Below are 20,136 nucleotides of genomic sequence, written 5' to 3'. Positions count from 1 at the left end.
TCTGTTAGAAGGAGATTAAAAATGGATGCCAAGCCACAAGCCAAGCATAAAATTATAGGAATCTACTGTAGGAATTTATGAGGAGACCAATTTTATTTAGATTGGTAGTTTTAAATTTAGTGTCTGTCTTTTAACTGGACCTCAGCTCTGGGCAGAGCCCACACTGAATCCTGGATCTCCAAAAGGAGAGAGATCTCATGAGACTACGCCATGTAATGCTTTTACAGTGCACTTTGTTACAAAGACATTTCTCGAAGTGTTTAAACCACTCCCTTTCTTATCTTAAACATACAAGAGTAGCCCCTGTAGTAATAACTATTTTAGTTAAAAAAAAAAAATCAGGTAATGCAATACAAGAACAATCAGTTTAAGATCTGAGAGGAACTTGTCTGTTTACACTCTTGGGGTTCCATAAGGAAAAACAGAGGTTTATCCCCAGAAGGAGTCTGGCGCCTTCTCTGTTTTCTTTAAGGAATCCCAGGCTGTTAGAAATTCTTTTAGGTCCCTCATGCAGCAGAGCGTGGCAAGAGGAAGGAGAGACAGGCAGGAGTAAATGAAGAAAACAGAATTCAGTCGACTGGGAAGAAAAAAATTTTTTCTCAAAAAATAAGAACTTAGGAGAGAAAAAAGAAAGCATAAAGGCATACACACACATAAATACACACATATACATACTACACACAAACACACACATGCACACATACATACATACATACACACTGTGGATGAAGAGAGTCAAACTCTGTGAAATATTTGAGGAGATTTATTCTGAGCCAACTATGAGTGACCATGGCCTGTGACACAGCCCTCAAGAGATCCTGAGCACATGTGCTCAGGGTGGTCGAAGCACAGCTTGGTTTATACATTTTAGGGAGACATGAGACATCAGTCAAATGCATTGAAGACATGCATTGGTCCAGTCCAGAGAGACAGGACAACTCGATGTGGGGGGTGCTTCCAGGTTATAGGCGGATCTTAAAACTTTCTCTTTGGCAATTGGTTGAAAGAGTTATTATCCATAGAAAGAAATGTCTGAGTTACAGTAAGAGGTTATGAAAACCAAAGTTTTCTCATGCAGATGAAGCCTCTGGGTAGCAGGCTTCAGAGAGAATAGATTGTAAAGATTTCTTATCAGACTTAAGATCTGCGTTGATATTAGTGCTGGAGGCTATAATGCGACATGTCCAACCCCCACTTCCAGCCAGGTTAGATTTTTTGAGCTCTGTTGTCCAGGCTGGAGTACAGTGGTATGATCTCGGCTCACACAACTTCCTCCTCCTGGGTTCAAGTGATTCTCCTGCCTCAGCCTCCCGAGTAGCTGGGACTACAGGCATGCACCACCATGCCAGGCTAATTTTTGTATTTTTAGTAGAGAGGAGGTTTCACCATGATGGTCAGGCTGGTCTCGAACTCCTGACCTCAGGTGATCCACCTGCCCTGGCTTCTGAAAGTGCTGGGATTACAGGTGTCATTAAGTTCCTGGCCTGCACTTTACCATCTAAGAAGCAGGAAAAAAACTTCAGACTTGCCTTCCCTGTTGGAAGTGAGTTGAAACTCCGGAAAGGAGTTACTTGCTCTCCACCGTCACGGAAGCAGGAAAACTTGCCTTCCTTGTTGGAAGCAAGTAAAACTCCAGAAAAGGAGTTGTTCAGCAAAATAAAACTTAGCTCTCAAGTTTTAGCTCTCTTAGATCTCAAATTTGCAGAGATCAGGGATTCTCTGCAGCAGGGAGCTCCCAGCCCTCACCAAATTGTCCTACCGGTTTGAGCAGTAAAGACAGACACTAGGCTGTTATCAAGCACCAACAGGAGATTTGTCAAAGACCAGGGCTACCTCCATGGAGTCCCTTCATGGTTGCCAATTTGTAAACTAAAAACTCAGTCAATTTAGATGTTTATTTCACCAATGTTAAGGACAATGCCAGGGAGAAGAAAAACCATAGAATCACAGAAGCAGCATGGTCTGTGCCTTTCTTCAAAGATGACTTTGAGGGTTTCAGTATTTAAAGGGAGAAAAGTGGGCTGGAGGGGAAAGAGGAAGAGTATGATCATCCACATGTTCCAAGAGAAAAGGAGCAGATGGGGCAATAGTCAACGATGCATTCATCTCGTGCTCAGTAAATGGGCACTTTATGTAAGATAAGGTGAGTAGCTGCCTACGGAGATATTAAACCTTTTATCTGTAGCTCTCTGCTTAGGAGCAAAAGGAAAGGCAGTTTCTTGTATGACTCAGTTTCAGCTTAATTTGTTCCTTTTGGCGGAGTGAACTGGGGTTCTGATATTTTATTTCCTTTTGTATACCTCATTGTGGTTTTGATTTGCATTTCCCCCATGATAATAGTATTGAGCATCTTTGCATGTGCTTATTGGTACCCTCACCCCCTGTTTTTTGAGATGGAGTCTTGCTCTGTTGCCCAGGCTGGAGGGCAGTGGTGCAATCTTGGGCACCTCCCAGGTTCAAGCGATTCTCCTGCCTTAGCCTCCTTAGTAGCTGAGATTACAGGCACCCACCACCACACCCAGCTAATTTTTGTATTTTTGGTAGAAGACAGGGTTTCACCATGTTGGCCAGGCTGGTCTCAAACTCCTGACCTCAGGTGATTCACCCACCTCAGTCTCCCAAACTGCTGGGATTACAGGCATCAGCCACCATGCCAAGCCTGACCCCCCTGCCCCCAACTTTTTTTTTTTTAAGAGAGAAGGCGTTGCTCTGTTCTCAGGCTGGAATGCAGTGTGATCACGGCTCACTGCAGCCTCCAAGTCCTGGACTCAAGCAATCCTCCCACCTCAGCCTTCCATGTAGCTAGGACTATAAGTGGGTACCACCATACCCAGCTAATTAAAAAAGATTTTTTTTGTAGAGACAGGATCTCACCATGTTGGTCTTGAAGTCCTGGTGTCAAGCAATCCTCCTGCCTCGGCCTCCCAAAACGTTGGGACTACAGGCATGAGCCACCATGTCTGGCCCTATCGGCCATTTGTATATATTCTTTGGAGAACTGCCTATTCAAATTCCTCGTGCATTTTAAAACTAGGTTATTTGTCTTCCTATTGTTGGGCTGTATCTCTTTTTTTTCTTCATCACAATTCTCACTCTCTGACATGATCTTGCTTTTTAAATTTTTTGTCTGTCTTCTTTTATTAGTAGCTAAGCCTCATGAGGTCAGGGATCTTGTCTGCCCTGTTCCCTGCTATATCTCCTATACCCAGAACAGTTCCTGCTTCATAGTTAATCTTTGGTGAGTCAGTGAATGAATCCATAGTGAGAAGAAGAGATATGATGACTCACTCACACATTCATTCATTCATTCATTTAGCAGAGGTGTATCTGGGAGCTTTCTGCATCCCTGCAGCTCTGACAGAGATCCTAACCTGGGTCTGGGGACCTCTAAAAGGCCCACTGTAATCACCAGCCCTAGAAGATTGTGAGGCTTATCTCATGACCCTGACTGCAGCTCTCATTAGCTGACAGCTCCTCCCGCAGAGGGTGGCAGATGAGTGCGAGATGAGGCTTGCCTCAGGGCAGAGCCGGGTAGAAGCATGCTGGAAGTTTGCATGCGTTTGTTGTTCATTGCTGCATAACAAGGTATCATACATGAAGCAGCCTCAAACAACCCCTACTTATTAGCTCTCAGTTCGGTGGGTCAGAAGACCAGCACTGGGTGACAGGGTTCTTTGGTTAGAAACTTACAAGGCTGAGGCTGGGTACGGTGGCTCAAGCCTGTAATCCTGGCACTTTAGGAGGCCAAGGCAGGTGGATCACTTGAGCCCAGGAGTTCAAGATCAGCCTGGCCAACATGGCGAAACCCTGTCTTTACTAAATATACAAAAAAAAAAAAAAAAAAAAAATTAGCTGGGCGTGGTGGTGCATGCCTAAATTCCCAGCTACTCAGAAGGCTGAGGCAGGAGAATCACTTGAACCCAGAAGGCGGAGGTTGCAGTGAGCTGAGATGGCCCCACACACTCCAGCCTGGGCGACAAAGTGAGACTGTAAAAAAAAAGGAAAGAAAAGAAAGAAAGAGAAAGAAAGAAACTTACAAGGCTGAAATCAAGGTGTTTTCCAGGCTGTCTTCCTGCCAGAAAGTTTTCGGGAGGAATCTGGCTGAATGCATTTGCCTGCAGTTGCAGGACTGAGGTCCTGAGGTCCCCATCTCCTTGCCTGCTGTCAGCCAGGGTCCCCTCATAGCTCTAGAGGCTGCCTGGATTCTTTGCCACATTGCCCCTTCCATCTTCAAAGCCAGTAGAGAGAGAGAGATTCTCCCATATGTCCAGTCCCTCTCATACTTTGAATCTCTTTTGCCAGGAAAAGCCTTGTCTCTCTTAGGCCCTGCCCTCTGCCACCTGTTAGGTCAGGCCCACTAAGGAGAATACTTTTTTCTTAAAGTGAACTGGACCATCTATCCCCTACTCAGTGGAGGGGATTATACAAGGGTGTGGTTCACTGTGGGTTCTGCCTACCTCAGTGAGCTGGAAATATTGTTCTTATGTTCTCAAAGGAGTTCCTCTGATTTCACAGATGACCCTGACCTTGATGATCACATACATGCCCGGCTCACCCCCTGTGCTGACCTAGCTTGTGCTCTAGGGACATCTCCACAGGATATGACCTGGCCTCTTGCCACCTGAGGGACCTCAGCTTCTGAGCCTAGAGGGTGGTCGGGGCAGTGATGAAGCCGGCGCCTTCACTGCCTCCTGCCACCCAACTGTGCCCTCCAGTCTCATCCTTTCTCTGTGGGCAAAACAGGGAGTGTGGGGTGACCCAAACCCTGGTCCAGGTTGGCCAGGTTGGCTCACACAGACAACTCTGTCCTTACACCTGTGGAGAGATGACCACCTCTACCAGAGCCCATGCCATGTACCAGACATGGCCTGGCCCCCCAGCCTCTGCTCCCACCCACCACAGTCCATTCTCTGCACCACAGCCAAAAAGAACCTGTAAAAACCTGAGCCAAATGATGTCCCCAGCTGCTCCATTCAAAATCACATCCTACAACCAACACTCTTTATCCCCTTCCTTGTCTTACCAAATGGTGACAAGTGTCATGGCTTCTGTAGGCGACCCGGCGAGCCTCCCCTGGACCTGGGCAGCATCCCCTGGTTGGGCTATGCCTTGGACTTTGGAAAAGATGCTGCCAGCTTCCTCACGAGGATGAAGGAGAAGCATGGTGACATCTTTACTGTAAGTGCCTCTTGTGCCTCGGGAGGGATGGAGATGAGCAGCTGGGCCTCATATCTGGTTTCTGCTGATTCCTTCAACATCTGTCCCTATGCTAACCCCCCCATCCATCATCCAACCTAGTGGTCGAGCCAATTTCCTCTCCAGCTGCCTGTCCTGCTGTACACCCAACACTGACCTAACATCATCCCCTCAGTCTCCCTCTTGCTCTTCCCAGCGTGGAGTTATGCAGTCACTCAATATCTATCCAGTACTTGTATATCCATGCAGCTGACCTTCATCCATCCATTCTATTTCCATCCGTTCAACATCCATCTTCCCATTCCATTCTTCTGCCTGTCCACCTAGTGTCTACCCAGCATCCTTCCATCCTTATATCCACCCAGCATTTATTTGTCAGCCTCCATCTATCCACCCATCCGTCTTTCTATAGATTCACCCAACATCTGTCAATTCATTTATCCATCTTCTATCCCTTCATCAGTCCACCCAGATCTACCTAGCGTTCTTCCACTCATGGATCCAACATCCATCCATCTTCCATCCGTATATAGCTGGCCCTCTGTGTCCATGGGTTCCATACCTCTGGATTCAGCCAGCCATGAATTGAAAATATTTGGGGAAAAATGCATTGGTATTAAACTTTTAGAGATTTTTTCTTGTAATTCTTTCCTAAAAATATAACAACCATTTATATAGCATTTACATTGTGTTAGGTATTATAAGTAATCTAGAGATGACTTAAAGTATAAGGAAGGATGCATGTAAGTTATATGGGACTTGAGCATCCATAGATTTTGGTATCTGCAGGAAGTCCTGAAACCAATTCTCCATGGATACTGAGTGATAACTAGTCAGTTTCCACTAATTTTCACTTTTCTATTTATCTACGCATGTTTCTATTCATCTGCCACTGTCCAACCAACACTCAGCTGTATTCAGTGTTCCATGTCTCTCCACTGGATATACATCTATTTATATCTCATCCATCCATCCTTACATCTATTCAAATGACCACTACCCACTCACCCACCTTCCATGTATCCTTCCAGCTTCCATCCAATCAACATTCATCCTTCACTTTACCCATATCTACCCAGCATTCTCTCGTTCATGTACCCAACATTTATTATTCGTTTTGGTTTCCAATGAACCTCAGCTGCCCTTCCATCCATCTTTCCATCCAACATAGACTCATTGATTTATCCTTCCATTTATCCACCTATCCGGCATTCTATCCACAAGTAAATACCCAGCCATTTCCTTCCTTCCTTCCCTTCCTCCCTTCTTCCCTCCCTCCCTCCTTCCTTCCTTCCTTCCATTCATTTATCCATCCACCCATCCATCCATCTTCCCATTTACTCTTCTACAATCCACCTACTGGAATTTACCCAACAGCATCCTTCCATCCATCCATCCATCCATCCATCCATTCTTTCACCCATCCATCCTTTCACCCATCCATCTGTTCATCCTTCCTTCCTTCCTTTCTTCCTTCCATCCATCCACCCACTTATCCATCCATCCTTCCTTCCATCCATCCATTCTTTCATCTGTTCATCCATCCATGATGTGCACAGGATCCGTCTGCTGCCTTCTCTCCTGGCTGCTGGAGATACGGCAATAACCCAGATAGTCATGGCAGGTGCTTAAGAGTGAGGTGGTGAAGAACACAGCCTTTGATTTTAAAAAGCGCCATATTCCCAAATTCCAGTCCCAACCCTGTCACTTCTCAGTTATGAGATCTTGGGCACATTTCATCTCTTTTCTAAGTCTCACTTTTTTCAGCAATAAATAGATGAGTGACGGTCCCTACCTCACAGGGTGGTGGTGAGGTGTAGATAAGAAAACATAGTCTGTTATTGCCGAGTGGGACAGTGCCTGGCACATGGCAAGCCCCTGACCATTGAGAGCAGCTGCTGTTCACAGGGACACTCCTCATTCTATCCCTGCCAACTTCCCACAGATACTGGTTGGGGGCAGGTATGTCACCGTCCTTCTGGATCCACACTCCTACGACGCGGTGGTGTGGGAGCCTCGCACCAGGTTCGACTTCCATGCCTATGCCATCTTCCTCATGGAGAGGATTTTTGATGTGCAGCTTCCACATTACAGCCCCAGTGATGAAAAGGCCAGGATGAAACCGTGAGTGGCTGGAGATGGCATCTGGGGGTGGGCCAGGGTGGGCGACTCACTGCTACCCATGTGGCCCAAGTCATGCTTGGCTCCAAAGCAAGTGTCCAGTAAAAACATTTCGTCTTGAGAACACAAACAGCTCTGGGACCCTGAGGTTGGGGGAGGGAAATGCCTGCAGGTGCATATTTCCCTTTAGAAGCCGAATGTTTATGTTTTTCTTTCCTGTGTCAGGACTCTCCTCCACAGAGAGCTGCAGGCACTCACGGAAGCCATGTATGCCAACCTCTGCACGGTACTGTTGGACGACGCTACGGAAGCGGGCAGTGGCTGGCACGAGATGGGTCTCTTCGACTTCTCCTACAGCTTCCTGCTCAGGTGAGGTTGTGCAGCCCCCACCCTCTTTCTGGGGCCCGGCACTTTGACCTGTGTCAGCCGTGAGCAGTGGCCAAGGGAACCTCGAGGACTCTGGGTGGGGGAAGCAATTTGAGATGCCCAAAGCAAAGACTGCAGGAAAAGACCCCATGCACCAGGGCCCAGGTGTTCATCTGACCTAGCTCATGAACTTTCAAAGGAGACCCTGGCTGGTGATGAGACCTTGCAGGTCATTCAGAAAGGAAGTTGCAGAGCAAGACTTCAGAGGCTGTTGTAAGTAACATTTTTGGTGCCACAAAAGAAGTAGCACTCAAATATAAATTTCCTCAGCAAGGCAATTTACCTCTATGGAAGGGTGCAGCTCACAGATGGAACAATGGTGAGCCCACACCTGGACAAGGGAGGGGAAGGGATACTTATGCCTGATGGTGGTCCCCTACTGGCTAGGGTTAGATCACACAGTCTAGTCTAATTCTGACTGGCGATTTTAAAGGGAGCAGGAGTATGAGCCAGAGTGGCGGAGTGGGTAGTTTGATGGGAAGGACGGTTATGGGTAGGTCAGAGCAGGTAGCCAGGGGTCAAATCAGGTGACTGGAGCAGGTAACCAGGATGAGTCAGGACTGAGCAAGGGACTGGGGGAACAGATGTGAACTACTGATTAGAACTGGTGGAAAAGGTTGTTACTGAAACTACAAGGAAGTTAAACTTTAAAATGGGGAATTAAAGAATAAGCAAGCTGAACATACCAATATATTGATTCTTTGAAGAGAAACTTGGGGTTCACTATATCTTACAAAGCCTTCTTGTCCTGTGGCTTCCAGACTTTGAAATTTCACAGAACAGAAAAACAAAATGTTTGGGAGACCAACTTGGGACCTAAGCTTTTATCTGACCTTGTAAATGTATGTTAAAACCTGCACAACCGAACGTTCCTTCCTTCAGCCGTGCTGGGCACTATTCCGGGCTCTGGGATACAACAGGGAACAGGACAGATGAAGTCCCCAAATTCACGTGCTGACACTCCAGTGGGGGAGGCTAAATCGGGTTATGTCAGAGAGTGATAAACACGATGACAGAGATTCACGGTGGGGTGACAGCATCTGGGGGGCTTTCTTCTGCAGACTGACAAGGCAGGGTCACGCTCTGGGGGTCTGGCTTCAGAGCCAAGACCTACCTGCAAAGTGCCCACCACCCAAGACTCTAGGCAGGGGAAACAGCAGGTGCAAAGGCCCAGAGGTGGGAGGAAGCTCGGTGAGAGGGCCAGTGTGGCTGCAGCATAAGAAGCCAAGGAGGGATGGCTGGGAGGCCAGAGATGGGGCAGAAGCAGAACTCAGGGAGCAGGAGGCCAGGGAAGGCTTTGGAAATTGTGCTGAGGAAGATCAGGTGACATCAGGGGTTTGCACAGGGGCAGGATATGATCTGACTTAGTTTTAAAGCCCCCGCTGGCTGCTGGATGGGGGATGGACTGTAGGGGTGGGGAGGGGTGGAGAGGGAGGCAAGAGGACCCAGCAGGAGGCTGCCAGGTGTCACTGAGAATGGTGGTGGCCCAGGGAGGTGATGAGAATTTGGGTAGCTTTTGGAGATGGAGTTCACTGGCTCTGCTGGGAGATTTGACTGGGGCAGCGGTGGGGAGTGGGGATTGTGGGTGTGGGTGGGGGCGATATAGCGGTGTTAGGAATGGCTCCCTGATTTTTAGTGGTGCCATTAACCAGCCAGCATTTAATTAAAAAAAAAAAAGACATTTCAACCCCTCCAAGAAATTAGAACCACATAGTTCTAGGACAAAGGGCAGCCATTTGCTGATACATACAGGCACGTGGATACAATTATGACGTGTGCGTGCATATGACGTGTGTAGACTCAGTGTGTCTCAGCTCATTGAATGCTCACAATCACTCTAGGAGGCTGGCACTTTACATGCTCCATTGGACAGATGAGAAAACTGAGACCTGGAGAGCCCTAGTCATTTGCCCAGAGGCCTGTGTTGGGGTCAGGGCAGGGCTGGCCCCCAGAGCCTGCACTCTCAGCCACAGCCCTCTGCACGGGGACAGTCCCCATTCTTTTTGTTTCGCCCTGAGGTGATGCAAACAGTGTCAAGGACTGTAATTGGCTGGTCCACCAATTACAATTACTGTGGGTGATGCTGGTCTGGTCCACCCTGTCATTGTATGAGGGGACTGAGAGATCCAGAGAGGGGCAGCTGAAACGGCCCAGCAAGTTCACAGTAGGGGTTCTCCCAGGTCTCCTGGCTCCTGGGTCTCTGTGCAGACAAAAGCCAGCGAGAAAGCTGAAGCGCTGGGGGAGGCAGGCTTGGGGGACAGCTGGGTCTGGCTAGGCTCTGCAGTACGGCAGGCATGGGGGAATCAGATGTAAATCCATACCTGTAAATCAGTAACTGTGTCTTTAGGGCCTGAGGCCTAGACTGGAGCACCTGCCACCTGGCTTGGCAGCTGTGGGCCTTTTCACTGCCATCTGCAGCCCCTGAAATAGAAAGGGAATGGGCAAGTTGGATGGCAGGGACACAGATGTGAAGGAGCTGCAGATTCAGGCAGCCCAAACCGGGAGGTGCCGCCTCCTACACCTGCCAGCCTGGCCCGTTGGCCCTGGCCTCACCGAGTCACACTCAAAGCTCTCCTCTGTCCTCACCCTGTAGCCCTGGCCTCCCCTCCTCCCACCTGCCTCCCTGCTGCTCCTTGGACAGGCCAGGCACACTCTCTCTTTGTGGCCTTTGTTGTCTCTGTTCCTTCGCCTGGGAATGCTGTTCCCCACGTCTGCGTGGCTCCCACCCAACTTCGTTCAAGCCTCATCACGAGCGCCACCTGCTCAGAGAGGTCTTTCTTGGGTTCCAGTTTCGTGATGTCCCTCTCCCCTGACGCAGCTGGGTTGAGCTTTACTTTTCTTTATGGCTCTAGCACCGCCTGTGGGTCGTGTGTGTATTTACACATGGGATTATCCAGTCTTCAGCTAGGCTCTTTTGATATGGAGCTGCTGGAGGAGGGGCCTTCACTTCCACAGTGCAAAACCTTGTGGTCCACTGAGTTTACTTTTTTTTTTTTTAAAGACATAATTTTGCTCTTTTGCCTAGGCTGGTGCAATGGCCCAATCTCTGCTCACTGCAACCTCCACCTCCCAAGTTCAAGTGATTCTCCTGCCTCAGCCTCCCAAGTAGCTGGGATTACAGGCATGTGACACCACGCCCAGCAAATTTTCGTATTTTTAGTAGAGGCGATTTCACCATGTTGGCCACGCTGGTCTCGAACTCCTGACCTCAGGTGATACACCTGCCTCAGCCTCCCAAAGTGCTAGGATTACAGGTGTGAGCCACCATGCCCGGCGGGGTGTACTTTTTTGGTTTATTTTTCATTGCCTGCTTTGGTAGAAATATATGTACAGGGAAATGATTCTCTGAGTTAGGAAAAAACAGCAGTGCAAGTGTGAAGATAACAACAACTACTGTCAACTGCAGCGTCACCCAGACCACAGGGCCTCATGGGGACCATGGTGGCCTGGCAAGCACGTGTCTGTCTGAAAAGCGGGGCTGCGAGTCTGCTCCTGCCGGGTTGCCAGCTGGGATTGCAGGCCAGCTAGATTCCTTTTTCAAGATGAGACGAGGGGGAAATCTGGATTTTGTGAGTTTCCCCAAATGTTTGAAGGTAGCTTTAGTTTGTTTTTAGGAAAACTCCCTTGATAAACACACTTGTGGACTGAATCTAGTTCGTGGGCTGCACCTTTATGACTCCTGCCATCACTGGGCAGGTGAGGGACAGGGCAGGGACTGCACGGGCCTCTCTGGCCCCCACCCACCCTCATTCCTGCTTCCACTCTCTCCTCATCCTCATCTGGGGAAACCCCTCTCCTGGGAGATACTGGTCCCAGGAGCTCAAGGGGAGGGTGAGAGGGTGAGGCCCCAGGGCTTTGGTTGCATCTCTCTGCTGAGGCCCCAACCCTACCCACCTCATGGACAGAATGAAAACCTGCAGTTTCTCTCTGAGGACTGAGGTCAGCGGGCTGGGCAGGGGCTGGACTCCTGGGGTATTTAAAGGGGGCTGGAGGTGAAGGCGCGTCCTCTGAATGTGGTCGCGTGTGTGTGTGTGTGTGCATGTGTGTGCGTGCCTCAGTGAGAGCACACGCTAGCTCCCATGTCTTACCCTTTTTCACACCTGACCAGACCCTGTCCTCCTTCTCGGGTCTCCCAGAGCCCCTCAGGTCAAGCACAACCTTCCCGCTGTTGCAAATGCTCTGCACTGTGTGGCAGCCCTGACAGCCCCAGGCCCTCCCACCCTCTGCCTCACACCCCAGCTCCAGTGCCTGCACCAGCCACACCTGGCAGCTCTCCCACCAGGCACGGCTGCACCCTCAGCTCTGGGCCTTTGCACAGGCTGTGCCTGTTGCCCGAACACGTTCCTCTTCTGCTTCCCCCATCATCCTGCAGGTTTCAGCTCAAAACCTGCCTCCTCTAGGAAGTCTGCCCTGAATCCCTCCCTGGGAGCAGGCGTCTCCTCCCCTTCTCTGTGTCCCCGTCTCAGCATAGTCCCCTCGAGCTCTCTGCTGCAGCCTCATCAGCCTCCTTGCTGCTCCCAGCACCGGGCTTCCTCCTGCCTAAGGACATCGCACCTGGGGCTTGCTCTGCTTCCGACCCCTCCCTCTGCTCTGCCCATGGCTAGCTCCTTCTCAGCCTTCAGCCGTCAGCTTAATGCCAGCCCCTTCCTCACCTGGCAGCTCACACCAAGACCCTGCCCTCCCATCCTGCTGCCCAGCTTTGTGTCTGACAGTGCCACAGGGCACCAGCTGGCACATTACTCATTTTACTCATCCTCTTGTCTGTTGTCTGTCTCCCTGTGCTGAGGGGTTAGCTCCTTGAGGACAGGGATTTTTGTTTTTTTCACGGCCGACTGTTCAGTGCCCGGAACAGTCCCTAGCGCACAGTAGGGTTAGTAGGTGCTCACTGGATGTACGAATGAAGCTTCTAAGAACCTCTGACCCTCTGTCTACCACCCCAGAGCCGGCTACCTGACTCTTTACGGAATTGAGGCGCTGCCACGCACCCATCAGAGCCAGGCTGAGGACCGCGTCCACTCAGCTGATGTCTTCCACACCTTCCGCCAGCTTGACCGGCTGCTCCCCAAACTGGCCCGTGGCTCCCTGTCAATGGGTGAGCACCATGGGGGCCCCGGTGAGTGGTGGGGAGGATGGAAAGACGCAGAGGGGGAGCCCAACTCAAGGTGGAGGACCAGCGGCAACACAGGCGGAAGAACATCCAATGCCCTGCGAGGCAGTAAGATCCCCGTCACTAGGGGTATGCAAGAGCGCAATGGCGGGGAGCCAGGGCTTGGACTAGAGCTTGGGTTCCTGGTGGAAATTCCAATCAGCACATTTGGAGTGGGGCCTGAGAATCTCTGGGTGGGTGTGTTCCTTTTTTTGTTTTAAGGTTTGAGTGCTATAAAGGTTTTTATAAGTAGTTCATGCTCATTATAAAAAATTCAAGCTATATAGAATAATTTAGAAGGAAGAATAAAAGAGCTCTCCACTTTCTCCCCAGCATCAGCCTACCACTTACCTCTACAGAGGCAACCACAATCACTAGCTTGGAGTACATCCTGGGAGCACTTTCTCTAAACAGACACGCAGTTGTGTGTTATTTTTATTGTTTTCTATTTTTGAGGCTTTTAACTTCTTTTTTTTTTCCTGAGGTATAATGTATATACAGGAAAGCACACACATTTAAATGCACTGAGAGGCCAGGCACGGTGGCTCACGCCTGTAATCTCAGCACTTTGGGAGGCCGAGGTGGGTGGATCACTGGAGGTCAAGAGTTTGAGACCAACTTGATCAACATGGTGAAACCCTGTCTCTACTAAAAATACAGAAATTAGCCAAGCATGGTGGCAGGCACCTGTAATCCCAGCTACTCAGGAGGCTAAGGCAGGAGAATCGCTTGAACCCGAGAGGTTGAGGTTGCAGTGAGCCAAGATCACGCCACTGCACTCTAGTCTGGGTGACAGAGCCAGATTCCATCATAAATAAATAAATAAATAAATAAATGCACTGAGAGGTAGAGCTAAACATTTTATGCTCGTTCCCAGCCATTATTCAACCCGCCCTCAGGTAGCCACTGTACTGGTTTCTTTTACCTCCAATTAGTTTTGACTATTCTTCAACTTCCTAGAAATGGAATCACACAGTATGTGGCCTTTTATGTCCGGCTTCTTTTACTCAACTTAATGCTGGGAGCTTCGTCCAGGTTGCTGTATGGATCAATAGTTCAGTTTTTTTTTTTTTTTGTCTTAAAAACTTTTTTTTTTTTTGAGATGGGGTCTTGCTATGTTATCTATACTGGTCTTGAACTTCTGAGCTCAAGCAGTCCTCCTGCCTTGGCCTCCCAAAGTGCTAAGATTACAGGAGTGAGCCACCATGCTTTTTTATTTTTTATTTTTCTCTGAACCAAGGTCTCATTCTGTCACCCAGGCTGGAGTTCAGTGGTGCAAGCTCGGCTCGCTGCAGCCTCAATCTCTTGGGCTCAGGTGATCCTCCCACCTCAGCTTCTTGAGTAGCTGGGACTATAGGTATGTGCCACTATGCCTGGCTAATTTTTAAATTTTTGTAGAGATGGGGTCTCACCGTTTCTCAGGCTGGTCTCCAACTCCTGAGCTGAAGCAATCCTCCCACCTTGGCCTCCCAAAGTGTTGGGATTAACGACGTGAGCCACTTGCCTGGCCAACAGCTTGCTCTTTTTATTGCGGTATAGTATTTCACTAGAGTAATATACCATGATTTGTTTATCGATTCCTGGTTGATAGACATTTGAGTAGTCTCCAGTTTGGAGCTGTTAGGAAGAGTTTGTTGTGAATATTCTTGTATGTGTCTTTCAGTGCACATGTGACCTCATTTCTCTTAGCTGATGGCCTGTGCTTTTTTTTCTTTTTTTTTTTGAGATGGAGTCTCGCCCTGTTGCCCAGGCTGGAGTACAGTGACACAATCTCAGCTCACTGCAACCTCTGCCTCCTGTATTCATGCGATTCTCCTGCCTCAGCCTCCTGAGTAGCTGTGATTACAGGCATGCACCACCATCCCCGGCTAATTTTTGTATTTTTAGCAGAGATGGGGTTTTGCCATGTTGGCCCGGCTGGTCTAAACTCCTGACCTCAAGTGGTCCGCCCACCTCGGCCTCCCAAAGTGGTAGGATTATAGGTGTGAGCCACTGTGCCCGGCCTGGCCTATACTTTTATAACTTAGATATATCACACTAGAAGAATTGTTCTATCACTTAGAGACTTCACTCAACTCCATGTCTACAGTATTTCCACATCGATTTGTAAGAATCTACCTCATTTATTTTTGGCTGCAGAGTGGACTCAGTGTTGGTAAAGAGTGTCCTGGCTGTTTCCATGTGCAGGAGCTGTAGGAACCACTGGGCTGCGCCATCCCCTGGGTCACGTACCCCAAACTTCCCGGATGAGCATTGTTCATAACATAGTTCTTGAGCTGCATCCAGGTTCATAGGAATCCAGATCCCCAGGGGAGAGCCTGCAAAACTGCCTGTCTGGCAAGCGCCCTGGGAAGGTTGGGAAGTTCCGTGTGTGCTGGGCTCAGACACTTGCAGCAGAGGCCTGGATTCAAATTCCTGCTCTGCTGCTTCCTTGCTAGTGACTCGGAGCAAGTTACTTCTACTTGCTCCAGCTCCTTTCTCTGGAGGGACCGTGGAAGGGAGTAGCTAAGACAGAGTCTGAGCTCTCCAGGCTTGAAGAGCTTTACCAGCTCCCACTCCCTGCGTCTGTGTGTTCTCTCTGTGATCTCAGCCATCTGTAAAATGGAGGAAACAGCAGGATCTTCCTAGGGGCGGCCGTTAGAACTGGCTGAGGTAACAAGAAAAAGCACCGAGGCTGGGCGCGGTGGCTCATGCCTGTAATCCCGGTATTTTGGGAGGCCGGGGCAGGTGGATCACCTGAGGTCAGGACTTCAAGACCAGCCTGGCTAACATAGCAAAACCCTGTCTCTACTAAAAATACAAAAAAATTAGCCAGGTGTGGTGGTGGGGGCCTATAATCCTAGCTATTCAGGAAGCACAGGAGAATCTCTAGAACCCCGGGGTCAGAGGTTGCAGTGAGCCAAGATTGTGCCACTGCACTCCAGCCTGGGCAACAGAGTGAGACATTGTCTGAAAAACAAAAAAAGGAAAAGAAAAAGCACTGTTTGCTGAGCACTTATTATGTGCCAGATATGAGGTTAAGCATTGTCATAGTCAATGCTCAAACACTTCATTGCCCATTTCCTTTTGCTTATGTGTTTTTAAAAGCCAAAACTTTAACACATTGTCGATTTTGTTTACATGAGAGAAACATAATCTTATGTTTAACAATTCAGAGTTATAGGTAGTATAAAGTATAATACCCCTTTTTCCAAGCCCGGCTTCCTGTGAAACCAATGTTAGCATGATGGTGTGTACCCCTTCACAGTATTTTGTATGTTCTCACAACTAGAGGCAAATATTCATATCTGTGTTTACAAAGAAGGATTCTATTATTTGTAACCTGTTTTTAACTTAACAATATAGCTGTACATTCTCCTCTGTTGATATAAACATCTTTTAGAGATATTAGCCAATGCAATTAAACAAGATAAACTAATTATAGACCTAAGAATGGGTAAAGAAAAAGTAAAACTATTCATATTTGCAGATGATCTGATACTGTACCTGGAGAACCCCAGAAAATTAATAATTAAACAAACTCCAGCAATAACTGAATCCAACAAAGTAGAAGGATATGAAATTAACATTAAAAATACAAGACATCTGGCCGGGCACGGTGGCTCATACCTGTAATCCTAGCACTTTGGGAGGCTGAGGTGGGTAGATCACCTGAGGTGAGGAGTTCAATGCCAGCCTGGCCAACATGGCAAAACCCTGTCTCTACCACAAATACAAAAAATTAGCTGGGCGTGGTGGCACATGCCTGTAATCCCAACTACTCAGGAGGCTGAGGTGAGAGGATCACTTGAGCTTGGGAGACAGAGGTTACAGTGAGCCAAGATCGTGCCACTGCACTCCAGCCTGAGCGACAGAGCGAGACTCCATCTCAAAACAATAACAAAAATGAAAAAACAAGACTTTTTAATCCTCAAATGGCTGTTTCAGTAGTTAGCCATTTCCCTCTGATAGATGCCAGTATTCTCTCTTTCTTTTTGCTTTTAAAGTATTTCATTGTACTTGTATCTATTCTATCATCTGGTGATTTCACTTCTGTCTGCCCACTTCCTGGAAATGGCTTTGCCAGGTCAAAGGCCATATACATTAACATTTTTATCTGCTTCTGTCACATCATTTCCAAAACCATAGAGCAATTCATCCGCCTACCTAAAGGGAAGAAATCTGCTCCACCAGATGCCATCAGTCTTTCCATTTGTTTGCTAATCTGATGGGCAGAGGTGGGTAACTTATTGTTTTAATTTGCATGTTACCACAACCTTGCCAACATGCAGTTATCAATCTTTAAATCATTGCCCATCTGATGGGCAAGAAAGGACATCTGGCTCTATGTGGCATTTCCCTGATGACTGTGATGAAACATCTTTTGTGTGTGTGTGTTTTGTTGTTGTTGTTATTTTGAAACAAACTCTTGCTCTGTCATCCAGGCTGGAGTGTAGTGGCGAGATCTCGGCTCACTGCAATCTTGACCTTCCAGGCTCAAGCGATCCTCCCAACTCAGCCTTCTGAGCAGCTGGAACTACAGGCATGTGCCATTGCACCCGGCTGATTTTTATATTTTCTGTGTTTCAGTACCCATTTGCATTTCCTCTTTGTGAGTCGGCTGTTTGTGTCCTTTATCATCTTTTTAGAAGCAACTCATTTGATCTTATTGAATCTTGCCATCCATGCTGGAAGGTTGGTATTAACATACCCTTGTTGCAGATAAGGAAACTGAGGCTCAGGGAGGTGAGATCACTTGTCATAGGCAGTTGGTAGGTAGAAACTTGGTCTGTTTGATTGCAAAGTCCTGTGCATAAAGCACCTGCCACATCCTAGCACTGACTAGTTCCCCAGGAAAAACTGGGTTTCTCCACTACCCTTTCCACCATACAGATGCTCCAGAGGAGTCTGGTTAGATGCAGAGGAACTTCCCCTCACCATCACTCTGGGAGCAGCCCTGGGCTGGGTAGAGGAAGGCTGCGTTTCTCAATGTGAGCAGCAGGTGGCAATGTGGGAGGGCGATTTCTCATCTCAGTCCATGAACGTTGCTGTGGGGTGTGTGAAGCATTGCAGCCTCTTTTGGCAGAACCTGCCACAACATAAAATGCACGTTCCTTTTATCCTGTACTTCCACTTCTAGGAATTTATCCTACAGAAATGCTTGCACCTGTCTGCAGATACACAAACATATTCATTGTCACATTGCTTATAATTGCAAATGCTAGAAACAATTTAAAAGTCCACAAGTAAGGGCTGATTAAATAAATTATGCATTCACCTACAGGCAAACTATGCATCTAAAACAGAGTGGGACATACTGGTAGTGAATGAAATCTACAGTTACAAAAAAAGAGCAAGGTGCAGGCAGTGGGTAGACTATGTCACTATACACACACACACACACACACACACATATACATATATATATAGCATTTCCTTTTGCTTTCCTTTAGCATATATATGTATATATGTGTGTATATACACATATATATAGCACATATATGTATATACACATATATATGTATCTACACCAATCTGATTTAAATTGGTGGGCTGCCAATCACCGTGGGCCTGGCACCCCTGATTCATGGGATTGAGTCATTGCACCAATAAATAATATCTCAAAATAATGGCAAGAATGTAGCAAGTAGTATTTTACAAACCTCTACCAACACCAATGCGTTCTGTGTGTGATCTTTCTGAATCCTCCTAACAATCCTATGAGCCAGATGGCCCTCATTTTACATATGGGGGAAATTGAGGCTCAGAGATGCAAAGTGACTTGGCCAAGTTCTTCTTGCTAGGAAGGGAAGAGCTGGGATTTCAACCTGGGTTTCTCTCTGTCTTCAAACTTTGTGCTCTGTATTTCGCAATTTATTATTATTTCTTAATTATAGAAGCAATTCATGAGCATGTTCTCCTTAGGCTAATACTTGGCTAACATTCAGCAAGATTTGTTATTTAATAATATAGCTGTTTATTAGGTCTGTGTCAGGCATCTCTGTGCTTTAGATGTTAATGCATTCGATCTGTATATTACCCTGTGTGGTGGGTACTTTTATTATCCTGGTTTACAGACAAGAAAACTGAGGTGCTGAGAGGTGAGGTGACTTGTTCAAGGTCAGGCACTCTGCTACAGTGCTTGGCCTCTTAACTGGGCTCCCCTGACTTTTGTAAAAAAAAAAAGTCAAATATTACAAAAAGGAAAATTCCCTTTGACCACATTCCCTCTAAATCTGTCCCCAGGTAACTATTGCTATCAGTTTGGTGTTATCCTTCTAGAACAGTACTGTACATAGACATATCCTATGAATCACATTTGTAATTAAAAATTTTCTATTAGACACATTAAAAAAGAAAAATAAAGAGGTGAAATCGATTTTAATAACACATTTTATTTAAGCCAATATATCTAAAATATTATTAGCATTTCAGCAGGCAAACAATGTTAAAAATTATTAATGAGATATTTTATATTTTGTTTCTCATGCTGACTCTGGAATCCAGTGTCTACCTTACCCTATATTAAACATGGCTGCATTCAAGCCTGCCCCATTTCAAATGCTCTGTAACCTCCTGGGGCTTGTGGCCACTCTGTTGCTCAGAGCAACACTTGGCCTTTATGCACGCATTAAAATACAGCACGAGGCTGCACACAGTGGCTCACACCTGTAATCCAGCACTTTGGCACTTTGGGAGGCCAAGGCAGGAGGATCACTTTTGTTCAGGAGTTTGAGGCTAGCCTAAGCAATATAAAGAGACCTTGTCTCTACAAAAAAAAAAAAAAAAAAATTAAAAGATTAGCCAGGTGTGGTGGCTTACACCTGTAGTTTCAACTACTCAGGAAGCTGAGGTGGCAGGATCACTTGAGCCCAGGAGGTTGAGGCTGCAGTAAGCCAGGACTACACCATTGCACTACAGCCTGGGAGACAGAGCGAGACCTTGTCTCAAAAGGAAAAAACCAACCAAACAACAAATTGTGCTGGAATCCAAAGTAGACGGCAAGCCTCTGTTTCCCCAGTGGGGAGGTTTTTAAAATTTTGTCTTTTTTTGATTTTTTTTGTCAACTTCAATATTGAAATAATTAGGAATGGAAATAAACCTTGGAAAGTGAAACTGCGGCTAAGACAGGACTACTGTGTATGTAAATACATGATAGAATGTTATTCAGCCATAAAAAGGATACTCCTGCCATTTGTAACAATATGAATGAATTTGGAGGACATTATTGTAAGTGAAATAAGCCAGACATAGAAAATCAAATACTG

At 47.2% G+C, this 20,136-nt stretch overlaps 1 protein-coding gene across 1 annotated transcript in view; it reads left to right on the top strand.

Annotated features, from left to right (window-relative positions):
• Positions 1–2,120: 2,120 nt before the first annotated feature.
• PTGIS (prostaglandin I2 synthase) overlaps positions 2,121–20,136 on the top strand; it is a 42,382-nt gene continuing 24,366 nt past the window's right edge. The window contains exons 1-5 of the mRNA XM_064382903.1: positions 2,121–2,143; positions 5,055–5,178; positions 7,142–7,320; positions 7,543–7,686; positions 12,684–12,835. Of these exons, the coding sequence (XP_064238973.1) occupies positions 2,121–2,143; positions 5,055–5,178; positions 7,142–7,320; positions 7,543–7,686; positions 12,684–12,835 (622 nt within the window). The remainder of the gene's footprint in view (positions 2,144–5,054; positions 5,179–7,141; positions 7,321–7,542; positions 7,687–12,683; positions 12,836–20,136) is intronic.

This window comes from Aotus nancymaae, unplaced genomic scaffold (genome assembly GCF_030222135.1).
Source record: "Aotus nancymaae isolate 86718 unplaced genomic scaffold, 86718_ANA_hifiasm-v0.15.2.pri h1tg000029l, whole genome shotgun sequence".
Classification (NCBI taxonomy): domain Eukaryota; kingdom Metazoa; phylum Chordata; class Mammalia; order Primates; family Aotidae; genus Aotus; species Aotus nancymaae.
This window is presented reverse-complemented; position numbering and strand designations above follow the sequence as displayed.